Below are 21,537 nucleotides of genomic sequence, written 5' to 3'. Positions count from 1 at the left end.
GCAAAAATTACGCCGGTGAAGCCCCCGAAGGAGATTCATGACAGCCCGTCGCCGCGTTGTGCAATGCAGGACAGTCTGCCAGGTGGACCGAATTCATGAGCTCAGCCACCCCAACAAGGTCTGCGAAGAATGTTAGTCGTGATGCAAACCAGACACAAAGGGGATTGGAGGCTTACAAGTATAAAATTCGTGCGAAGGTTCAGAGGGCGGGCGAGAACATGTAGGCGAAATTCTGCCAAGGCGCTAGATGACTCATCAGCGCTAAGCAGTTTAGGCGGGGCCGCTACGCAGTATAGGCGTGGCTGGTGCGAGCTGGCCGACGTGCCACACGCGGGGCATGAAAAAGGTGGCACGCTAATTCTAGAACAAGCTGTCTCGTGTGTACACCTGTCTGCCACTGCTTGGGTTGCTTTAATGTATTTTCAGGAATCTAAATAAGATAGAAGCTCTTCGCTTTGAGCTATGTGGAAACTTGTTGAAGCACTTCAAGCGGTGGTAGACAGGTGCACTTATGAGACAGCCTGGTTCATGAGTGTCAACAGAAAGTGGCAGTCCACGAATCCGTAAGGTATACGCAATTTCTATGCTTATGTACACTTGTCTAGCACTGTTTGAGGTCCTCTAGTATGGTATTGTTATTCATGAAATACCGGTTTTGCAAAGCCTGAAGCTCTCCGGGCTACCTCAGACGGTGTTGACCTCCACTTTTTTCTTGCCGAGCGTGCCTGGCTGCAGGTGGTCTGAGAAAAAATGAGGTCTAGACACACTTCTCTGGACTCTACACTTTTGCCATGCCAAGAATTGCCGTCTTCAACCTTGGAAGGCTGCGATCCAACAGGTAATTTGATTTGACCGTAATTCGCATTGGTATGGGATCGCACTTTCGTAATTGCTTGGCGACTTCCGACACCTATATAAGCTCCGTCCCCTTCGGGCTCCTTTCCTTGTTGGGGTGGCTGAGCTCATGAATTTGGTCCACTTTCAGGCGGTTAGAAGCGATAGTATTTGTAACAAAACTACTGAAAGTATCGGGAGACGCCTTCAGCATATCAACGACTACTGTCTTTGGCGCAAGTCTCGAGTTGCAGTATCACAACATCAGCCTATATGCACTTCTCATCACTCTCTACGCCCCCTCAGTCCATCCATCCCCCATCGTCCTCCCCACTTTCCACCCCCCACGCCTCAATCTCCTCCCCCAAACCCACCAGCTCTGGGCTTACTGACTCCTTACTCTTCAAACTCAGCCCCGCCGCCCTCTGCGCAATCGGCACCACGTCTTCCACTCTCCTTCCCTTGACCATCCCTGACAATAACGCTCCAAGGAATGTATCTCCAACTCCGTTTACACTGACCACCTCCTTCGGCCCGACGACCTCGTCGGGCTCGAACAGCCGTACGTAGACCCCGCCGACCTCCGTATCGCCATTCGAGCAACGTGCGAGCACGTACGGCGCTGCAGACGGGCTGCTGAGGCGCGGATCGCCTGCTTTCAGCAGCTTAGTGAGCAGCACGCCGCGCGGGCCCAGCTTGGTTAGTATTGTTGGGATGAACGGGAGGAGCTGGATACTCTGCTGAGGGATGCCCTCGTCGACAAGGGCAGAAGTGGTGGTCAGAGCGAGAGGAACACGGAGACCCGAGGAGGGAATGCCGAGAGCGTCGATGACACGCCACCAGTCTGGGTGGGAGAGGAGGTCGAGACGCGCAGCAGTGGCGTGGAGGGCGGCAAGCTCGTGTGAGTTTGGCGAAGCGAGGTCGACGAGGTGGTTTGGGAAAATCGGAGAGGTGGGTGATTTTGACGAAGGAGGGGGGAAGAGGCGGGTCGCTTTGGCGGTTGAAACGGGCTCGAAGGCTATGAATACGCCGGCGGATTTGCCTGCGCGGAGCCAGGAGTGGAGGGTAGGAATAGACCAGTTGCCGTCAACGACGAGGCAGTTGGGTTGTGTTTTCATGATGGATTGTTGTAGTTGTTGTATGTCGTCTGGTGCGAACGTTTCCATGATACTCATGTCGGCCATGGCGACGACCAGGTCTTTGTTGATGTCGTTGACGGCAACGTACTGAGCTGTGTTGTGGTCTTGAGATTTTATCGAGGAGAGCACAAAGTTTGGAGATTTGTCGGAGTCTAATTTTGCTGCAATGGCTCGACCTGTGAAGTCGTTGCCGAGGACGCTGCACAGAGTGACGGGGCTACCCATAAGTTCTGCTGCTCTGGCTACATTGTAGCCCACGCCTCCTATTGATTGTGTCACAACTGCAGGATTAGAAGTATGGGATTGAGGAGCCATTGCCGACTCGCTCGACGCTCCAGGGAGAGGAGAGTAGTCACAAGATATATCCATGGCTAAAGATCCTGCCACTATGATACCGCCCTGTATTTGCGAAGGCTTCGTTGTTACTGACTCTGGAGGTTGGTGCATCACAGCTTTTATGGGTGGATTTTGCGGTTGTGGTGTTTGGAAAGACGGCATAAAATGCTTCGAGTTACCACTATGTACATACCATCAGCACTGCCCAGTATCTTCTCCATGTAGTTGGCAGTCTCACCCAATAGCATCGGCTTGAGTCTTTTCCAATATTGCAAGCTCTCTGGCAACAATCGTTGCACGCCGAACATTTGATTCAATCAATGCCCTGTTGGCAGGCAAACTCTTGCCTCCGGTGAGTTCCTTAACTTTATTCAAGATGAAGGGCGTGTTGTCTTTGCCGGTGATACCAGCAGCATCCGCTTGTCTGATTGCCTCTTTTATTATGATATCCATTTCATGTTTAGGAATAGCCGCACTCTCCGGGACAGGATTCGCAAATAGAAGCCCAGAAGAGATGCCAAGAGAGTGTTGAGCGTCTAGGTTATATCATGTGAGTAAGGAGGTGAGCAAGTCGGAGACGCGGTCTGATGAGAGCTCGAAGGAAAGAAAGTTGAGAACCTACGTATGATAGCAGCAGCTTCTAACTCGTTCTGAATGGTCGTTGGGCTTTTGACACCACTGTCTCTAGACCAGAACGCAGGGAAATCGACATTACCTTGCCTACCATCTGCGAAGGTACCAATGCCGACACCTTCAGTCTCAAGATACTCAAGAGTGCGAAGAATATCCAGGAAGCTCTTGCACCCGCTACTGATCACAGTGACTGGAGTACGGCCGAGCTCGGTCAAGTCAGCGGAGATGTCCATAGAAGATTCAGCGCCTCTATGGACACCACCAAGGCCACCGGTTCCAAAGATTTTGATCCCTGCTAAATGCGCCAGTATCATCGTTCCAGCGATCGTAGTACCGCCATTGAACTTCTTGCCCGCTAGTCGCTGAGAAGACAGTCATCAGATACAGTTCCAAAAAGGGGGAGATCCAATTGATATTGAGACTGCAGTACCATTCCACAAGCAAAGCCCAAATCCCTCCGGGAGAGCTTCAAGGTATTCTCGTGTCCAGCACTCGACGTGAGCTGGATGAGCTCTTCAGGGTCCATTCCGACGCATGCAATGCCATCTAGTATGCCAATTGTTGCAGGTACACCGCCATTGGTGCGAACAACGCTTTCGAGGTGTGAAGCTAGAGCTACATTGTCGGGATACGGGAATCCTAAGCATGCGAATTAGCTTTAAATAGTAGAGGGAGCTCCAGTGGTGTACCATGAGTATATATGGTGGTCTCTAGAGCTACTACGGACTTCTTAGAATGCAGAGCTTCCTGGACCTCGTCGGATATCCGCAGAAAGCTACTGCTGGGTCTCACATAGCACCGAACTGTTGAAAGCGGCCATGAACGTCTTAAGGGCAGGCCGCGCTGGCGCGTAGCTTTGGGGAGTGAATACATGGTGAGAACCTTAGAGTCAGCGTGCCATTGTATCAGTCTCGCAATCTTTCGACTAAGAAAGGTAGACCAAGAGTGGGAGAGACGTAGATCAAAGGGCGGGGCGGAGGTGGTGAGCGGAGTGGGACCCTTGTCGCGGAGGCCTTGGCAGAATCTCGAAGGACACGACGCATCATCGTGGAGTTTCAACGGCAGCAACACCCAACCTCAGAACTTCTCGAAATCCTCTGAATTGCATCCTCTATGCTCGGGCTCTCTCCCTTACGCCTAACATGAGGTCAATCGCCCTTCTCGCCAGCTGCCTGACAGCTTTGTCGAGCCTCTGCGCCGCCGAGCTCAACCTCACGCAGTCCCTGTCCTCGAAACAGATATTACCCGCCAACTTCAAGCCGCCACAGGTCTTCAAGAATGTCAATCTTGTGCGGACGACCAATCTGGATAAGGCGTATCCGCGAGAGGTCATCAATGTTATAATTGAGAACATAGACTCGAAGCCGCAATCGGAATACTACCTCCCGTTCGAGTCGAGTTTGCTATCGAGGGTAGGCGGGCTCGAAGTTAAGGACAAGAAAGCTGCAGGAAAGCTCCCCTTCAAGGTCGAAGTGGTCGAGTATGATTCGCATAGGTACTTAGGCTACAATGAACCTCATCTCACCATTTGATCACAGCTAATAGTTGTACTCAGTTCCACCCAATTCTACCTCATCCGTCTCCCAGAACCTCTCAAGCCCAAAGCCCAGCAGACACTCAGTATTTCCTTCTCTGTTCTCTCGGCGCTCACCCCAGTCCCGGCTACAATCAACCAAATGGACAACCAGTATGTCCAATACACATTCAGCGCCTACAGCCCCTCGGCCTACACCACCGAGAAGCAAAAGACCAAGGTCAAATTTCCCACGGCCAACATCCCAGACTACTCTGTCTTAGACGCCCCGAACGCGGACAACACCGAAGACCCTCAAAAGCAGGGCAGTACCTTCACCTATGGTCCATACGTCAACATCCCCGCGGGTGCCGAAGAGCTCGTCAGCGCTCGCTACGAGTTCACCAAGCCGCTTACCCATGCCACACTCTTGGAGCGCGATATTGAGGTCAGCCATTGGGGTGGCAACCTGGCTACGGAGGAGCGGTTCTGGCTCACCAACCGGGCGGCGAAGCTGGCAAACCAGTTCTCCCGTGTATCCTGGCAAATGACACAGTACTCCAATCCACCCACCTCTGCATTGAAGGGCCTTGGGATGCCTCTGCGCATCGGATCTCTGAATCCTTATTTCATTGACGACATTGGCAATGTCTCCACCAGCCGCTTCAGGAGTAACGCTCGCGAGGCGAATCTCGAACTGAAGCCACGATACCCTATCTTTGGGGGGTGGAAGTACAGCTTCCGAGTGGGTTGGGATGCGAATCTGAAGAACTACTTGCGGAAACTGAAGACTGGTGATACCTACGTCCTGAAAGTGCCGTTTTTGGAGGGGCCTAGGCAGCCAGAGGGCGTCGAGTATGCGCGCGTCGAGCTCAAGATCATCTTGCCAGAGGGCGCTACGTAAGCTCTCTTCTCCTTGCCCTCTACGACTATACATTGCTTACAATCCTGTTGATAGAAACATCCTCTACGAGACCTCTGTGCCCTTGGTTGCCTCCGAAGCGACCATTCACCGCACCTTCATGGACACAATCGGCCGCTCAACGCTCCACCTTACCGCTATTAATCTCGTAGACGAATGGAGAGATCGTGATATCGTTGTCACTTACGATTACCCATGGACGGCCGGCTTCCGGAAGCCGATTGTTATCTTCTCGGCCCTTCTGGGCTTGTTTACTGTGGCCTATGTCATTGGAACATTGGACGTTAGCATCGGGAAGAAGAAGACGGCTTAGAACTATCACAAAAGGGAAGAGGGCGCATGATATCAGGATTTTATTAGGGAACTGTGTTTTTGTAACTTGTAGAGATCGATACGGAATTACATTCCTTCCATCTGCTTTCTTTATCGATGCTGTGACGTGACCTGCATCGAGACGAATTATTAATTTCACCATCATGCTGCGACTGAATGATCATGTATCGATGCCGCAGTACAGATAGGTCATAAGAAAACTCTCGAGTGTCGCTACAGCACCTGTGTCGCTGTTCTCTAAAGTCCACACAATCTGCTGACTTACAATACGTGATTGGTAAGCCAAGAAGGCGTTGGAAATAAAGGAAAGCCGGTGTGCCGGACTCAATCTAAAGACAAAGCCAACAGACAAATGTCTTGGAAGAAGCTGGAACTATCTTGTCGTAACCGTCCAAATCCATGATCCTTTGCTGTACAGCTGGGATCACTTGGTCAGGAGCGACAAAGTCGAGGCTTTGCGTGTCACGTGCGAGTGGCGCAGGGGGCGAGTGCCAAGGCGCTAGTCAATAATCGGCCTGCGCCTTGTTCTCCATCCACTTCACTTGTCTCACTTGCCGGCCAGCCGCCCTCGCTGCAACTCCTCCAACATCCTCACCAACACCGACCACACCCACTCTCTTTCCAAACCGACCACCGCACTTCTTCGTCGTGTTCCGAGCGCCGCAACTACTGCACACGACTACCTTTCTTTGCGCACCCAACGTCCCGGACGGACGTGAGCAGGCTCACCATGACTTCGTCCGTGTTCTTCAAGTTCAAGTCGTCCAAAGAGCCGCAACGCATCCCCTTCGATGGCACCGGCATCTCGGTCTTTGAGCTCAAGCGCGAAATCATCATCGCTTGCGGGCTAGGCGATGGCAGGGACTTCGATCTCTCTATCTACAACGAAGACACTCCCCCGGAAGAGTACGATGACGATACCACCATCATCGCTCGGTCGTCTCTCGTTATCGCCCGCCGACTTCCTGCGTCGAAGCCAGGATGTGGCAAAGCAGCGCGATACATCTCCGGCACTGCGCCTGTTACCGCCCGCAATACCCACCGAAAGGAAAACCACCTCGACTCGAAAGCCGCGTTCACAGCTACCACCAAGCCTGCAGACCCCAACAAGCCTATGACCGAGGAGGATAGGATCAAGGCCATGTTCAGCGCCAGCGGTGATCAGTGGGACCAGCAACAGAAGCAGATGGCAAGTGCTAAGCCTGTGTACCACAAGAATTTCAACAAGAAGCCCGCATCCGTCCCTGAACATGACCCGCCCCCAGGCTACATCTGCTACCGATGCCACGAGAAGGGACATTGGATTCAGGCATGCCCCACCAATGACGATCCCAACTTCAAGAGCCAGCCGCGCATCAAGCGCACCACCGGAATACCCCGCTCATTCCTCAAGACGGTCGAAAAGCCGTTCGCCCTTACCGAAGACGGCCTAACGGATAATAGCAAGCAACCCTCGGGAGTGATGGTGAATGCTGAAGGCGAGTACGTGATAGCAGAGCCGGACAAAGCATCGTGGGAGCAATTTCAGGCAAAGACCAAGGCGTCGGCAGCGCAGGCAGAGGCTGCGGAGACTGGCAGCAAAGAACTTAGGGACCGAGGTCTGGAGTGTCCTTTGGACAATCGAATGTTCGTGGAGCCAATGAAAACTCCTTGCTGTGGCAAGACTTACTGCAATGAATGTATCGAGAATGCACTTGTTGAGAACGACCTAGTCTGCCCTAACTGCAACAAGGATGGCGTGCTGATTGACGACCTCGTCGCTGACGACGACATGACGGCTAAGATCAAAGCGTACGAAGATCAGAAGATCGCTGAACGCAGAGCAAAGGAGGTCCAGACTCCTGAAGCTAAATCGTCTACCAAAGATACTGCTACTAACCCTCCGAAGGCATCGTCCGAATCACCACTGTCGAATGTCTCGAACTCATCCAACACCACGTCGAACACCTCAGTATCGACTTCCACACCTTACTCCGTCGCCGCACAACCCGGCACATCGTCAAACAGCAAGAAGCGTCCAGCTGAAGAAGACCTCCATAATGAACGCAAACCATCTCCGCCACGTGCTCCAGCTGCGATGCGTCGCCAGCAAGAGCAAGCACAGCAGCAGCAGCAGCAGCAGCAGTGGCCCGCTTCCGTTCCTCGCAACGAACAAGAATTCATCGCCCAGATGAACGCTCTCGCCAACATTCCCCCTATGACTTCCGCCATGAGCATGCCGGGAATGTACTCGGCCGCCCCCATGATGGGCATGAACCCCGCCTACGGTATGGGTATGCCAACGGGTATGGGTATGGGAATGCCAATGGGTATGAACAACATGCCAATGAACATGAACAACATGGGTATGATGAATGGCTATCCTAATGGCAACGGCTGGGGTAATCAGCGACAACAACAACAGTACTACTCCAACGGAAACAACCAAAACTGGGGCCAGCACCAGCAACAACAGCCGATGCATCAGCAGCAGCCCGGCTCATTCCCAAACCAGCAGCGCAATGTCTTTTCCAACCCCGGACCGAATGACGAGGACGCATACTTCCGGAAGCCGGTCAACCCGCATCGGGGCCGACCGAAGCATCGCGTCATGAGGCCTAGCGACTACACCGAGCTCTGATTTCGCTCTTCGCTCTACCCATGCATCACTTTTCTTTTCTCTCTTTGGGTTTGGGATGGGTTGCACAGAGTCTACCACGGTGTTCCGGAACGAGTCTTGGATAGGAACCTTCTGCTCTGTCCACATTGGGTTTTCTGGGGCAGCAGGACACGGCCTCATGGATCCGGAGTTTACGACTATGAATCGAAATTTGCAGCACGAATTGGCGAAAAACGGAGCACACTTCCATGTATATGAAAGCAGAAGCGGGCGGGCCTTCCTTGAGTGGGCTAGCTAGCTTCGCATCCGATATGGGTGGACGGAATTCTGGATCATTACTCCTTGCGGCAAGCAAGCAGGCAGGCATTGCTGTTTTATGTTCTTGTTTTGTTTTTGTTGCATACAAGTTTGGCGCTGGGATAGCGTCGTCGAGCTGTGTTGCTCTCTCTTCAAGCGAGGGCGATGGCTCTGCTCTACTATTGTTGTTTTTGCATGCACTCCACGGATGTGCATAGCCTTACCCTTTGATGATGTTGACTTGAGCTTCTCTGCTCGAGACATTACCATCAGCGATCACAATCAAAAACCAATATTCCCAAAAAAAAAAAAAACTGCTTTTGCTTCTTATTTTGTTGTACTGCAGGCACGGATGGTAGAACGTTGTCTAAGCGGCTTCAAGGCGCTCGAGACACGACCATCACTGATCAAACAAATATTAAACCCCCCCCCCCCCCCCCCAAAAAAAAAAAAAAAAAAAAAAACTGTGTGCTTTCTTACTTGTCTTCTCACTTTGCATGCGGGTTTTTCTTTTATTCAGGTAGCTAAGACGGTGTTTTGAGCCCCTCGCCTCAGAGTCGCTCTCTCCACCACCGTCACAGATAGGTAACCACTCAATCAGATTCAAACATCAAACACCGTGTCTCATGCAACATGCTATGACTATGGCCATCGTGATTGCCCCCAATTAAACATTAGATAGACCCAATCATCTCGTCTCTCCAATCTCTCTCTCTCTCTCTCTCTCAAAAAAAAAAAGGAATTCAATCCGAACCTTTCAAAAAAACTCAATCAACCGAAAGCAACCACAAAAAAAAAAATTCCCGCCCTCCCCCCCCCCAAAACTCCCTTCAATACCGCAGAAAGCAACCTAATTATCGTACAATGGATATTCGCAAATCATGCCCTTTCCCCTTGCCCCAATTCGCTCAGAAACCACCCGTTCCTTGAAAACTAGATACAAAACAACGCCCGGCCCTCTCTGAATAGAAATTTCATAGATATAAAGGTCCACCCCTCCCCCCTCCCCCTCCCCTTCCCCTTCCCCTTCTCCCCCCTTCTCGGTCCAGCCGAACATACGAGAAAAACGACAAAAGTTCCCAAATCCCCCAAGGCTATTCCTCAAAAAACGGCAAAAGAGAATTACTGGTGGGGCGGGGGGCAAGCGTGTATTACAACGAGTGCTAAGAATGGTTGTTAATCCGCACACCGAGTAAAGGAACAAAAGGGGAAAACCACACATAGGCCCTTTCCACAGCCGGGTAAAGCCGCCTAGCCCGATTCGTCGCAACCAAGTAAAGCCCTTCCCCCGGAGCTGGTTTTGTTTACTCTTTCCTCCAATTCATCCTCTCCTTTCCCTTCCCATACTTTCATATAGCTCGAATCATACACCGCAATAACCATACCTTGGTAAAATTTCCTAATCCCATCTTTCTTCCTCGTCCTTTCCTTTCGCACAAAGGCCCCAGGGTATCCCAAACACCAAAAAAAAGGAAGAAGCTCCAAGCAACACAGAATAACACCAGTAACCCCGTTACCATCCCGTGGTCCGACCCCTACAACCTCACCCGGCACCCAGAGCACCAGCATTCTCTGGCGCGAGAGCGATTCCGAACGAAAAGTGATAAGAGAAAAAGAGGAAACTCGGGGATGGGGTATGCAGCATTATAGCTCTGGCGTAAATGACATCAAACATCTTCCTGACAGTTCCGACCTTTCTCTCTCTCGGTGTCGTCGAAGGGCCCGTCACCGAAATCGAAATCACCACCCCTTCTTCCGCGCAAACCGCTTGTTGAGGAGGACAAGCACTTTCGTCACGTTGAACTGCACGTACTCGAGGTCCAGGTCTTCCTGGTTGTCCTTCTGCATTTCGAGGAGATCGTCAAGTTTGAGGTCGAGTTCGAGCAGGCCGCGGTTTCGTCCTGAAGAGTTAGTCAAGCTCAATCCGGGGACAGCTAGTCGACTCTTACCCTTGTAATGCAGCGAGATGACAAATGTACCAGGTAGGGGACTGGTGAAATTGAAGTAGATGTTGGCTCTTCGGTTTTCGGGCACGTTGCTTTTCTGGATAACGCCTTCCTTCTCTAGCTGTTGGTGCGTGAACTTGTAAGGTCCGAGTACTTGGTGCTTCTGCTGTTTCCTGGTCTTGCCCTCGGACTGACTTCGCACGTTGTGGAGGTAAGACTTGTAGGTTTCGAGTTGGCCGACGAGGTACGCATTGTGGTCGCGGATGGTGCGGAAAACCTCCTCAAGCTTCTTGGTCTCTTCTACGACCTTGTCCTTCATGGATCCTAAATGTACGAGTTCTTGCTCGACCTCGTCCCGGAGTAACGCGAAGCCGTCATCCTTGTCAATTACGCCAAGTTCTTGTAGCTGGCTCAGCAGCTCCATGCTCCTGATGCCCTTCTTCACCATGACCGAATCGTTCTTCGTAGTCGCGGCAGCGTCAGCAACTCGGTCAAGTCGGAGAGGCCTCCGAGTCACGGATGTGTTGGCCGGTAGAGTTCGCAAAATCATGACGAATGTGGACTTGGCCTCCATGAAGAAAATCTCCTCTTGCGTAATGTCCAGAGCCGCGGTAAGATCATCCAGCGGTGTCTCCCACTTGCTGAAAAGTGGCAGATTGATGGCCCTGTTCTCTTTTCGTGGCAGCTGTGGAGGAGCTGGACCGAGTTCTTGCAATATGACGCCCAAATGAGAGCTTTCATCTTTTGCCTGCTCAAAATAGTTAAACAACCTACCCACGTTGGGATCAACGCCCTTGCGAGCACTTACCAGCTCAGCGGCATGCCTGTCCAAGAGCGCATGCGTGGCATAGACTTCATTGAGAGTGATGGATAGTTCCAGATCTCTCTTAGAAAGTGCCACATAGTTGTCCATTTCTAGAGTTTCGTAGAAATCTTGGACTTCGCACAAATCCAGCATGAACTTGTTGATCCGCTCTTTGTTATGCTGGATGAAAGGCTGCAGTTTGACCATGTACGGCTCCTTGGCGTATGACGGCTTATTGGCCAGGTTTTGGAGCATCTTGGCAACATAGGTTAGGGTACGCTTAGGGTTCTCTGCCGGGGTGGCGTCGATCAGCATGTATGACCTCGGTGTCACGATTGCCGGATTGATGAATCGGAGAAAGAAGAATCCTCCGATAAGGGTGCAGATTGTCTGGTCCTGTGCATCCGGGTATTTTCGTTTCGACAAGCTTCGGATCTGCTTGCAGATCCATCGGATGCCGTACGGGGTCTCTTCTAAGCCTCTTATGATGGTGTCCAAGAATGCGTTGGCAATCTCCATCAGCGAGGCAACACGTGGTTCGATAGCCTGCTGCACCCGTGGATGTTCGGCTGCCTGTTCAGCGGTCACGCCCTTTGGCATGTCGGCAGGGGGTTTGCCGTGTTGGTCCTCATGGTCCATTAACATCTTCTCGTAGACCTTTAGAGGATTGATTTCGAGGTCCATGTCCTTCATTTCGATGAGGGAATTGATCCTCTCAGCCAGTACAACCTTGAGGTAGCTCTGTCCGGGTCCTCGGCGCGTGTATGTGGTCATCATTCGTGAAACGGGGGTATTTGCGCGTAGTAGGGAAGAGTAGTCAGGGGTGTTATCGAATTGATAGGTGAGAACGGACTGTTTGCCTATATTAGCGCTGTTATTGCCTTATCTTCCCGGTACTACATACCTGAAACATGGTCAATAATAAGTGCTCCTCGCGGCTCTCATACTGATTTCCATAAATTGTGAACATGACAGTTTGTAGGAGCGAGTCAATCTCAGCCATGGTGACCAGGCGGCAGAGATGGGCGATATGTCTAGGCTCGGACTGTAGGAGGAAGAGTAGATTTCCGTATTTTTGCGTCTTCTCGTCGTTCGGGAAGAAACCTTCTTGCAGGTCAGCAGCTTCATCGAGATGGTTAGCTACCTCGTTTTGCTGGTCCTGTTAGCTTTATGCTTGTGGTGGTGAGCAAGTCCTACTTACCTCTTCCAACGCCATACGGTTTTGGATAAGCAACGCTATCCGCGAATCGAGATATCTGACGTCCTTCTCCAACACGAAATTCTTCTTCGATTGCGAGGATATCTTCGATTTTAGTTCCCGTAGGATTTTTTGCGCTGGAGGTCTATTAATACTGATCAATTGTGGCATGATATGGTGGCACCATACCCTTTGCGAGGTCGTCCTCGATCTCCAATTCCTTCTCCTTCGCGGAAATAGACAGGTACAGGGCAGTGACGGAGTAGCGCTTTGACTGTCGCACCGAGCGCGAGCCATCGTGCGAAGACATTGTGTTCTGGCGCGAGACGGGTATGAAGGACGACGAGGACGAAGTCGAAGCTCTGGAGGGAGCGTGAAGCATGGAGACGGCCATTATCTACCAAGGTACGGTAAACTTGCGCAGTGCGGGCGTTTGTCGGGGGGTGGTCGTCCCGTATAGAGGAATGCAATTTGTCGAGGTACCACAAGCCGAGCTCGAGACAAAGAAGCTCGCGCAGCAGTCAGGTACTTGTGCAACGGTATGGGATGCGCTTCTGCGCTCCGGGCTAGCGATTCTTTGTTGGCCACGCAATTTTGGTCGGCGGCGTTTGTGCGCTGGAGGGTGGATGCCCAGGCCGCTGCGACGCTGAGCGCCGCGGTGGTTCGCGCGTGGAAGTTTCAGAGGATTCTTCGCGGGATCGCGCAGGATGGAAGGCGGATTGGTGCGAGCAATAGGAATGCCGGGCTGGAGGGATTGGAGCGCTGGCCAGGGGAGACGTGAAGCTTGGGCGATGGGCGCCGTGTGAGTGGTGGTTGCAGGTGGAGGGTGATTTGGCTGGCTGAGCACTACTGCGATAACGGTAGCAGGCGAGACAGCGGCATTCCTCCCGGATCGGTGGACGGTGAGGGTTTGGACTGCCGGTGGTGAGGGCTGAGGGCAAAGGCGACGTAAGGAAGAGGGGTTTCGCGGCGGACTGTCGTCGCGGAGCAGGAGCTGTGTCTGAAACGTGCGAGGCAGCGTCGGGGACGACGGCGGGCGGCAGGCGGCAGCGAGGCCAGGCGTGCGGGTGCAATCGCGGGCACAGGGGCGCAGGCACGGGCAGCGATGGTCGGCAAGTTGCAGGCAAAGGGCCCGTGGGTGCTCGATGAGGGGACTGCGAGTCTCTGGAGCAGGTGCCGTCGGACGAGCCTGCGCAGTCAGGCTGGCTGGGCGATAGGGCCCGCTCGCACACCTGTGGTCTGGGGGAAAAGGAGCGCGGAGCTGTGGCGTCTGCGGTTTCGAGATTGCCCGCCCGAAGAAGATAAGTGTCAGGGCCGACATGACGCCTTGGCCGGGGCCACAGTAAACCGCGGGCGCTGGCACATGCGATGCGGCGGCATAGGGCGGTGCAGAATAGACGTGCCAGCAGCGTGCCGCCCCGGACGGTGCAGCAGCGGAGCAGTATGCGCCTCCAAACCACGCCGAGCCCTAAGACCGTGATATTCGACCTCAAACGGCGAGAACGAGCACCTCGTGGAGCGCCATCGCACCATCGCAGCTGCCCAGAGAGCGTCTCCCAGAGCTACCAAAGATTGGACGCAAGCATAGTTCCACGCCCACATAGCAAGAACTGGCATTGTTGATCAGTCCTCACCCATTGTTAGAAACCACCCCCCCTTTAGCCACGCCACGCCTACGCGCTTTACCCCTCCCCTCCCGACCGACAGGCACCGCTCCACCACCCAAGCGTTTCAGCCCACACTCGCGCTAAAGGCCAGGTGATCATGCCCCGAACCTCATCGCTTGCACTCCACGACACCACCGTAAATCAATCCTGGTACACGGCCCGCCAAGCTCCGTATCGCAACGAGGCCCGCACGCATGCAGAACAACCGGCGCATCCGCCTCTCCAGCCTATCCAGGAACAGACGAACGTGCATAGTTCCACCTCAAGAAATCTCCGACTGCCTGCACCGCACTCAACCACCGGCGCTGTGCCCATCCGCCGCTGATGTAGGGACCCTCTGTGCGCCCGCTGATCGCCTTGGCTGTGCTTGCAGTGATTACACATCTCCGCATTGCAGCAGCAGAGGAGTAGTGGAAGGCCCTGGGTCTGCGATTGGGTCCCTCGTCAGGGGCGCGTGCTCCTTCGCGGTTTACTAGGCGGATAGTCGATAGCTTGCGCAATTAGGTGCGCTCCGCCTGCAGCGACCGTTAGGCAGAGCTGTGGAGAAGTGTTGAACCAGACGACAAATAAGACCGAGGCCTTTGCTGCGCATATCGCGATTTCGCGCTACGGAGCCGCAGGCGATCGCAGGCCGTGCCAAATGCCAATAATTGTTGTTTTAAATTGTCCTGTGTAGTGCATTGCCCATTCGAGGTCGTCCATACAGGATCTAGATAGCTAGTACAATAATCGTCTCGTTGCTCAGATGGAGGAGGCGCAGCGCAAGGAAACTCGTAATAACAGTTCGAATGCCGTCTATCACAGCTGATGTCGTCGTCATCGCCTCGTGGCTCAGCGCATCGCGAACCGTGGGCCCTCGGGAGATGGGCCTGTGCCCGTGAAACCGCCCTGCAAACTCCACATGCGCCAAAATGGACCCTGAAATGACAATTGCCCCTCGCCGTGGTAGAAAAAGGCAACCAGAGACCCTGGATCCAGCCTTCAAGCCAGCCCTTAATTCAACCTCGAGAAACGACTCCATCGCAAACGCCCGATTTCTATGAAGGTCGCATCGGATAGAGGAGTTTGATCGCCTGCGGTTTGATCGCCTCATCCCCTCACCCATCCTCGTCGGGTCTAGGTTGTCGACTACACGAGTCATTGCGCAAGAACCGCAAGAACCGCCAGGAAAGCAAAGTAACTGTACCTCGCATTAGTCCCTCGCTCCACGATAGTCTAGAGTGAAAGCAGTATGGTGGTTCTTCTTGCAACCCCTCGTGTAGTGAATGTTTCTCTGCTTTCGCCACACTCCACGGTGGCGAGCGAGAGGCACACATGCTCTCCATCCTCCTCCCGGCCAGTCCCCGGTCCAATAAACAGGAAAATCTGAGCACTCACATTGAACCACACTTCGCCCACTCGCGAATCGCCATAATACCCACGAGGTCCGTCTGTGTGACAACCGCCGCCTGGCCCAGCCCGATAAGCACAATGATGAACAGCCTGCCCAGCAAGCCCGGAATCACCGCAAACGCCATGAGGGGGAGTATCAGGAGTACCAGCATCAACGGGAGGCCCAGCGCTGCGGACTCCACTGGGCCCGCGCCACCAACGACGCCCGCAGACGATCGCCTGCGGCGGGCTATCGCCAGGAGATCGTTCCTGTGCTCCAAAAAGCGCGACTCGGCCTTGTCGACAGGCGCGTGACGCTCCATCCACGAATGGTACGCCTGGATGTCATCCGCACTTGCGGGGTCTAGTTCCTTCATCATTGTGCTGTATGAGGAAAGCGCCTGATCTAGAAACTTGTTAGCGGGGGGCAAATAGATACACCATGGTTGGCATCGCACTGTATTGGCCCAGTTTCATGTAAATCCTGCCCAAGCAGTCCGTTCGTCGGTAATGCAGTTCTCCGCCGTATCGTGCCTCTACCCGCCGAGATGCAGGCATAATGTGCCCCTCTTCGCCTGGCGGCGTCATCTGCGCAATGCATTCATCCAGATACCTCAGCTCTTCCTCGAGCTCCGAGATCTCGTCTTGCACATGTAAAAGGACGCGGTGATTGAGGTTCTCGAACTTGCGATACATGGGTGTCACTCTCGTTGCTTCTGACGCGTCATCTTTGGGGCGTTCAGATAGCTTATCAGCCAGCAGCTCATACCCTACCAGAGTTGTTTTGGTGAGATCCGGCCCGGTTGGATAGTGTGGCGCTTGTCCATAATGGAAAGGCGGAGGCGGCACAAGCATGCTGTTGGAACCCCCTGGGCTCATTGCATAAGCATTGTCAACGTGGGCTTGTGAGGGTGGGTAAGGGGCTTGTGGGGGTGGATAATAGGCAACTGATGAAGGCTGGGCGGCTGGCGACGACCACGGTGGCACTTGAGGGGCTTGTGGATACATCGAAACTGAGGCGGCGTCATAATGGGCATGAGGGTCGATTAGTGGGAGTGCTGGTCGAGGATGTGGGGAGGGGTCGCCAAAGAATTGGAAGTTAGAATGGGGCTGTGGGCTTTGCAGAACGTGTTGCCGTAGCTCCTCTTCCCGGTCTTTCAGTCGTCGGTGATGGCGGTCATGGGAGCCCGCCCTATGACGTTCTGAAGGTGATGTCGCAGGGGCAACAGGGGGTGGGACTCTCTGCAGCGCGGTCGTGTGAGATGCATCGTGGCCCTCTTCGTCGCTGCCGTCACCGTCGCTCTCTTCGTCGTCTTCGGTTTCTTCCTCTTCATCTTCTTCCTCCTCCTCTTCTAGGTCGTGCACGGACGGCTGGTGAGTATTATGAGCATGCTCAGCTGAATCTGGACTACTGTCCCGCACTGAGATGCCAGAATCACTCCTGAATCGCTCTCGATGGACACCTTCGTCGTGCACTAATTTTCTAGACGACATGGGTGGGGACGTCATTGGTGACTCGATCTCAGGCTCATCAGCATTCGAAGAGTCTACGCCGTCATCGTCGTTATCTGACAACACAGTTGACGCTGAAGACGACGAGGATGACGACGTAGGCCGGTCATCGCTGGCTTGGGGTTGTGCCGAAGTCACATTCGCTTGCATGTATTTAAACACGCTGGGCTCTCCTGAAGACGCGTCCATAGTGTTAGGGGTGGCTGAGGCGGTCTTCGTTTCAATGCGTCGACGTTCCTTGGACAGTCTGCGTTTCGATATGCTAGATCTGTCGTAGGACTTTTGAGTCACGGTTGAGTTGCTCCCACTTGACGTATTAGAAGTGTTTGTGAGATCTGACACAAGCGAGAGCATGGAGGGGTTGGCGAGATTGGAAATTGTATCAGCGCGGCGCTGGAGTATGCTTTGCTTCTGCCGGGCGGCACGACGAGCCACTACACTATCATCTTCGACAGCTCTACTACGACGTGGTATTGCTGTATCCTTGATGCCAGCCGAGGAACTCTTCTGACGTCGCTGTTGGACGTTCTCTTTCCCTTCCAGTATCCGGCTGAGCTTCGGGAGATATCCAGCAATATCCTTTTCCCGCGACTCCGACTCGGATGTAGATGGTCTCGGGGACGTCGATTTGCGCGGAGAGGCCTCTCTGGAGGTCTTGCGAGGGGTGTATCGTCCTTGCTTGTTCTTGTGGGGCTCAGCGTTATCTACATCAGGCCCAATTAGAGATGCTGGGTGTGCGGGTTCCTCTGGGCGGAAATTGCTCTTCAACGAACGTCTCCGGGGTACAGGAGTGGTAGAGTTCGACGCAGTGCTAGTGGAAAGACCGCTGGGGAGGGTGCGAGGGGCCTGTAGGGCTGAAATTTGAGAGCGATTGAGGCCGGGGAAGCCTTCTGTGGAGGCTCTGCGCTCCGTCTGCACGAAGAGGCGCACCAAAGTTAGTAAAACAAATGCACGCGTGGAATCGAAACAGTCGCATGACAAGAAGAAGCCCCGAACGTACCATGCTACGAAGATAAGGCGTTGGGCGTGGGTGCTTTGCTGTCAGTGAATCTGATATTGGCGTCGATGGGCAGCATGGAGGGCACTGCAACTAGCCGGATGGGATGGGTTACACCCCAGGAAGAGAGAGTCGGCGGGGAGGCAAAGTGCGATTGCTTGCATGCTGGAAAGGAGCGTGAACGATATGCAACGTACGCCTTGTGCTACAGGCTGGCTCAGGCGTTCAGGAGACGCAGATCAGGGATGAGGGCTGCTCAGGAGACAGCTGTCAAGCAAGCCACGCGCCAGAGCCCAACGAGGTGACGGCATCAGGGCCACCATTTGGGCTGGGGATGCGGAGAGATATAGGCGACGAACATCTGGCGGCGCGAGAGTGGCAGGACGCAAGACAGCGAAAACCTGTGATCCATCCACAACCGGGCGACGCTGCAGCACCGGGCGGCCTATCATGCGGTGAAGGGTGCGCCGCGGCGATGTGGAACGCGGGAAGATCACCACCCGGCAGCCAATCGCAGAGAAAGTTTATTTGAGGATATTTTTGGAGGGCGAGGCCAGTTGCCCTCACATGTTGATTGTTGATGTTTTCAATCGAACGCGTGTCAGCGTGTACGCAACTGCTCCATCAAGCAACTGGAGTCCGAGGGCTTCGGCAGCTCTGTTGAACGCTCCACGTGCCGATCAATCTCGATTCCACAGTACGAATACGAGGCCCATTCCGAAACCATGCCCAAGCGATAGCCGCGATATTTAACGTCGCTGTTCCGGCAGCACCCTAGTTACAATATCAAAAACCGAACGGTTCTAACCGTTGCGGCGAAAAGAAGGACCTTAACCGCGCTCCACCGCTCACCGCTTCTTGCACCTGCATTGTTCGGTGAGGTTAATCGCAGCGTCGGGGCCAGTGCGATTCAGGTGCAAGCACCGGGGCATTCAGTGCTGGGCTACCCGGGTTGCTGACACCCTCATCTTGAAAGTCCGATGCCCAGAGAACTGATTGGTGGCCTGGAGCGTGGTCCATTGCCCAAAGGGGCTATGTAGACGTCGTTTCACCCCCAGAGCCTGTCAGCAGGCCGATCCTATGAGCTTCCGATCTTGATAAGAATTGGGTTCAGGGCATCTCCAACATATGTGTGTCTGGCTAGCGATTGCCACATTATCTCTTCTAGTCCACGTGGACGATTGTGTCAGGGCCTTCTTCTACATACACCCAATATCGTCCTTTGATATCATGACCCCAATCTAAATGACGTAGCGTAGTCAACCCGCTACCCCAATACCCATCTAACGTTGAGTGTAGTTTCTCTAAAGTCGTGATAGTTGGGGAACTATATGGCACCAGGTCCTCAGAAACGTGAGATGTCGCGCCCAAAAGCCCAATTGAGGAACCTAGCACAGCGTCAGCAAACTCGGAACCCGTTTCAAGCTAGCACCATCACATGAGAACTCACCAGTATATCGGGATCAGCACCTTGTTCCTCCAGCTCACGCTCTTCGTGAGGTACGCACCCCGCCACAGCACCCACGCTGCGCGCCCGGAGACGCTCCCGCCGCCGCCGCCCTGCATGATGGCATTCCAGTTACCAATGTATGCCATGACACCCATGTTCTTCCACGTGAAGCCACCCTTGTCAAAGTCACCCTTGTTGAGCCGTTTGGCAAGCCACTCGGCCTTTTGGGAAGCCACCTGGGCCGTTGCTGGATACGTTGTGTTTTCGATTTTCGCGCAGTCACCAAGAGCAAAAACGTCTTCCATAATTGCTCGCTGCTTGCTTTCGTGGTCACCATCGGGCCCAAGGAGCACGCGTAGCCGGTCGTCGGTGATGACGGCTCCGGTTTTGGGCTCTTTGCTGACGGCCCATTGGAGAGAACCTCGTGATAATTCGGAACCCGGGGTAAGGTACTTGACTCCTGATTCTGGAATAGATGGGATCTTGCCCAATGCCTTTTTTGCAAAGGGGTTGATCATAAGACCAGTACCTGTAGAATGCGTCAGTAATACTGCATCTTGATACAGGCGGCAAAATCCTCACTCCAAACAACCATGCCAACGCCTATGTCTCCCTCTTCTCTGACCCGAAGCGTCCAGCACGGGTACTCGTCTTGGACGTCTTTGGCGGTATTACTGTCCCCCGGAGGCCCTTTCCTGAGCGACTCAACGTGATGAGACGTCTTGATCGCAATGCCCTCCCTCGCGAACACCTTCATGGCATACTTCCCGAGATCTTCGTCAAACATTGGCAATACCTTTTCTGCCACATCATAGACCGTGATCTTATAGAACTCCATCAACTCAGGATATATCCTTGCCAGGTCCTCCTTGATGATGTCGTGTAGCTCCGCTGAGAACTCAATTCCTGTTGGTCCACCGCCCACTATCGCAAAGTTCAGCAGATTCTTCCTCATCGCGTCCGTTGTGGTTGATAGAGCCGCCGTCTCGAAGCATAGCAGTATGCGGTTCCGTATCTTCCGCGCATCTCCAACATCCTTCAAGAACAGCGCGTGCTCCTTGACTCCTGGTGTTCCGAATGTCTGACTGTAGCATCCCACAGTGATGATCAGCTTATCCCATGCCAGGTCGAACGTCTTCCCTTTCTTCGCCTGTTCTGCCTTTCTCACCTCCGGCTGGGTCTCCGCCCGACTTCCAGAGAGCGCGAAGCCCTGAGTCGAGTTATCAGCACTCTCCTCGACCGTAACTTTCTTGTTCTTGAAATCCACCACATCCGCCCATCCTTGGAAGTAATTGACGTTAGATCGCCGACTCCTCACCGGCTCGAGTGCCGTCCTGAACTCGAGCGTTCCGACCGAGGTGGAAGCCAACAGTGGCGTGAAGGCGAAGTATGACCGCGGCGAAACGACAACAGCTTGGTACTTCTTCGGGTTGAGCTGGCGAGCAACCGTGTATCCTGCCCAGCCAGAGCCTAGAATCACGACGCGCTCCCTCTCTGCACGATGTCTTAGCAGCCGCATGGTACCTCGGAATTAGAAGGATCTCTTACGGTCTGAACTTGTATCAAGCTGATTGACTGTTATATCTCGTCGCTGGCTCGGTATCCCACGTGAAAGGCGGGATGCGATCGGCCTCGAGGGCAAGCTTCTGCTGGCTAGGGCGTCAAGCAATCCAGTAGGCAATTGGCCGAGCTGCATACGCGGGCTGGAGGCTTGCATGCTGGTGTTCCTTCTGTCCTGGAGCTATGGGGTTCCTAGGCATTTTTGTTGTTGATATATTTTGCCGCTAAGGCCGCGCTCATCCGCCGCTATTCTAAGCTATGACGTAGGTATTACGCCCGCAGATACCCCATTGAGCGGGGGAAATGGTATTAGTTTGCATACTTCGATGTGAAAATACAGGTATATATCGTTCAGGAGCTTTGCGCTCAGACGGAGGGCGTTCCAATGGTGGTGAAAACACCGGGGGAAAGGAGGAAGGTTGGAG

General features: G+C 53.7%; 8 protein-coding genes across 8 annotated transcripts; 2 read left to right on the top strand and 6 right to left on the bottom strand.

The window, feature by feature from the left end:
* Positions 1-1,136: 1,136 nt before the first annotated feature.
* BDZ99DRAFT_535843 (uncharacterized protein) lies at positions 1,137-3,903 on the bottom strand (the record flags this gene model as incomplete). The annotated part of the gene is made up of 5 exons (XM_033726566.1): positions 3,632-3,903; positions 3,373-3,581; positions 2,932-3,304; positions 2,548-2,845; positions 1,137-2,490 (listed from the first exon to the last, which is right to left on the bottom strand). Exons 1-5 carry the CDS (start codon positions 3,813-3,815, stop codon positions 1,137-1,139), a joined length of 2,418 nt encoding a protein of 805 aa, XP_033574935.1. The 5' UTR covers positions 3,816-3,903.
* A 103-nt stretch (positions 3,904-4,006) lies between these two features.
* Positions 4,007-5,754, top strand: BDZ99DRAFT_464869 (Ribophorin I). Its single transcript, XM_033720427.1, has 3 exons — positions 4,007-4,437; positions 4,498-5,355; positions 5,414-5,754. Exons 1-3 carry the CDS (start codon positions 4,085-4,087, stop codon positions 5,688-5,690), a joined length of 1,488 nt encoding a protein of 495 aa, XP_033574934.1. The 5' UTR covers positions 4,007-4,084; the 3' UTR covers positions 5,691-5,754.
* A 421-nt stretch (positions 5,755-6,175) lies between these two features.
* On the top strand, positions 6,176-8,508 carry BDZ99DRAFT_70052 (DWNN-domain-containing protein). The gene has a single exon (XM_033728833.1). It carries the CDS (start codon positions 6,441-6,443, stop codon positions 8,328-8,330), a length of 1,890 nt encoding a protein of 629 aa, XP_033574933.1. The 5' UTR covers positions 6,176-6,440; the 3' UTR covers positions 8,331-8,508.
* A 1,752-nt stretch (positions 8,509-10,260) lies between these two features.
* On the bottom strand, positions 10,261-13,035 carry BDZ99DRAFT_70027 (Rho GTPase activation protein). The gene is made up of 6 exons (XM_033728832.1): positions 12,745-13,035; positions 12,559-12,692; positions 12,262-12,510; positions 11,361-12,209; positions 10,556-11,300; positions 10,261-10,507 (listed from the first exon to the last, which is right to left on the bottom strand). Exons 1-6 carry the CDS (start codon positions 12,947-12,949, stop codon positions 10,347-10,349), a joined length of 2,343 nt encoding a protein of 780 aa, XP_033574932.1. The 5' UTR covers positions 12,950-13,035; the 3' UTR covers positions 10,261-10,346.
* BDZ99DRAFT_522570 (uncharacterized protein) lies at positions 12,953-14,172 on the bottom strand (the record flags this gene model as incomplete). Its single annotated transcript, XM_033725710.1, has 2 exons — positions 12,953-14,023; positions 14,086-14,172. 2 exons carry the CDS (start codon positions 14,170-14,172, stop codon positions 12,953-12,955), a joined length of 1,158 nt encoding a protein of 385 aa, XP_033574931.1.
* Positions 14,173-14,814: 642 nt separating this feature from the next.
* Positions 14,815-15,479, bottom strand: BDZ99DRAFT_70008 (uncharacterized protein). Its single transcript, XM_033728831.1, has one exon. The coding sequence runs from the start codon at positions 15,361-15,363 to the stop codon at positions 14,932-14,934; it is 432 nt and encodes a 143-aa protein (XP_033574930.1). The 5' UTR covers positions 15,364-15,479; the 3' UTR covers positions 14,815-14,931.
* BDZ99DRAFT_70007 (uncharacterized protein) lies at positions 15,480-18,224 on the bottom strand. The gene is made up of 3 exons (XM_033728830.1): positions 18,106-18,224; positions 16,052-18,017; positions 15,480-15,999 (listed from the first exon to the last, which is right to left on the bottom strand). The coding sequence occupies exons 1-3, from the start codon at positions 18,106-18,108 to the stop codon at positions 15,596-15,598; spliced, it is 2,373 nt and encodes a 790-aa protein (XP_033574929.1). The 5' UTR covers positions 18,109-18,224; the 3' UTR covers positions 15,480-15,595.
* Positions 18,225-19,447: 1,223 nt separating this feature from the next.
* Positions 19,448-21,269, bottom strand: BDZ99DRAFT_522568 (uncharacterized protein; the record flags this gene model as incomplete). The annotated part of the gene is made up of 4 exons (XM_033725709.1): positions 19,448-19,490; positions 19,553-20,081; positions 20,135-21,046; positions 21,101-21,269. The coding sequence occupies 4 exons, from the start codon at positions 21,267-21,269 to the stop codon at positions 19,448-19,450; spliced, it is 1,653 nt and encodes a 550-aa protein (XP_033574928.1).
* Positions 21,270-21,537: the final 268 nt, after the last annotated feature.

The sequence above is a fragment of the Mytilinidion resinicola genome, assembly GCF_010093595.1.
Source record: "Mytilinidion resinicola strain CBS 304.34 unplaced genomic scaffold BDZ99scaffold_13, whole genome shotgun sequence".
In the NCBI taxonomy this organism is placed as follows: domain Eukaryota; kingdom Fungi; phylum Ascomycota; class Dothideomycetes; order Mytilinidiales; family Mytilinidiaceae; genus Mytilinidion; species Mytilinidion resinicola.
The sequence above is the reverse complement of the archived record's forward strand: the minus strand, read 5'-3'. Positions and strand labels throughout refer to the sequence as shown.

What these genes read in the sequence shown, in the direction of transcription:
- BDZ99DRAFT_464869 (XM_033720427.1), top strand. Translation starts at nt 4,085, where the DNA reads ATGAGGTCAATCGCCCTTCTCGCCAGCTGCCTGACAGCTTTGTCGAGC. An exon ending in GTCGAGTATGATTCGCATAG is followed by an intron (nt 4,438 to 4,497) that starts GTACTTAGGCTA and finishes AGTTGTACTCAG; the next exon opens with TTCCACCCAATTCTACCTCA. An exon ending in ATCTTGCCAGAGGGCGCTAC is followed by an intron (nt 5,356 to 5,413) that starts GTAAGCTCTCTT and finishes TCCTGTTGATAG; the next exon opens with AAACATCCTCTACGAGACCT.
- BDZ99DRAFT_70052 (XM_033728833.1), top strand. Translation starts at nt 6,441, where the DNA reads ATGACTTCGTCCGTGTTCTTCAAGTTCAAGTCGTCCAAAGAGCCGCAA.
- BDZ99DRAFT_70027 (XM_033728832.1), bottom strand. Translation starts at nt 12,949, where the DNA reads ATGGCCGTCTCCATGCTTCACGCTCCCTCCAGAGCTTCGACTTCGTCC. An exon ending in CGAGGACGACCTCGCAAAGG is followed by an intron (nt 12,693 to 12,744) that starts GTATGGTGCCAC and finishes ATAGACCTCCAG; the next exon opens with CGCAAAAAATCCTACGGGAA. An exon ending in ACAGGCATGCCGCTGAGCTG is followed by an intron (nt 11,301 to 11,360) that starts GTAAGTGCTCGC and finishes TATTTTGAGCAG; the next exon opens with GCAAAAGATGAAAGCTCTCA.
- BDZ99DRAFT_70008 (XM_033728831.1), bottom strand. Translation starts at nt 15,363, where the DNA reads ATGACTCGTGTAGTCGACAACCTAGACCCGACGAGGATGGGTGAGGGG.
- BDZ99DRAFT_70007 (XM_033728830.1), bottom strand. An exon ending in CATGAAACTGGGCCAATACA is followed by an intron (nt 16,000 to 16,051) that starts GTGCGATGCCAA and finishes ACAAGTTTCTAG; the next exon opens with ATCAGGCGCTTTCCTCATAC.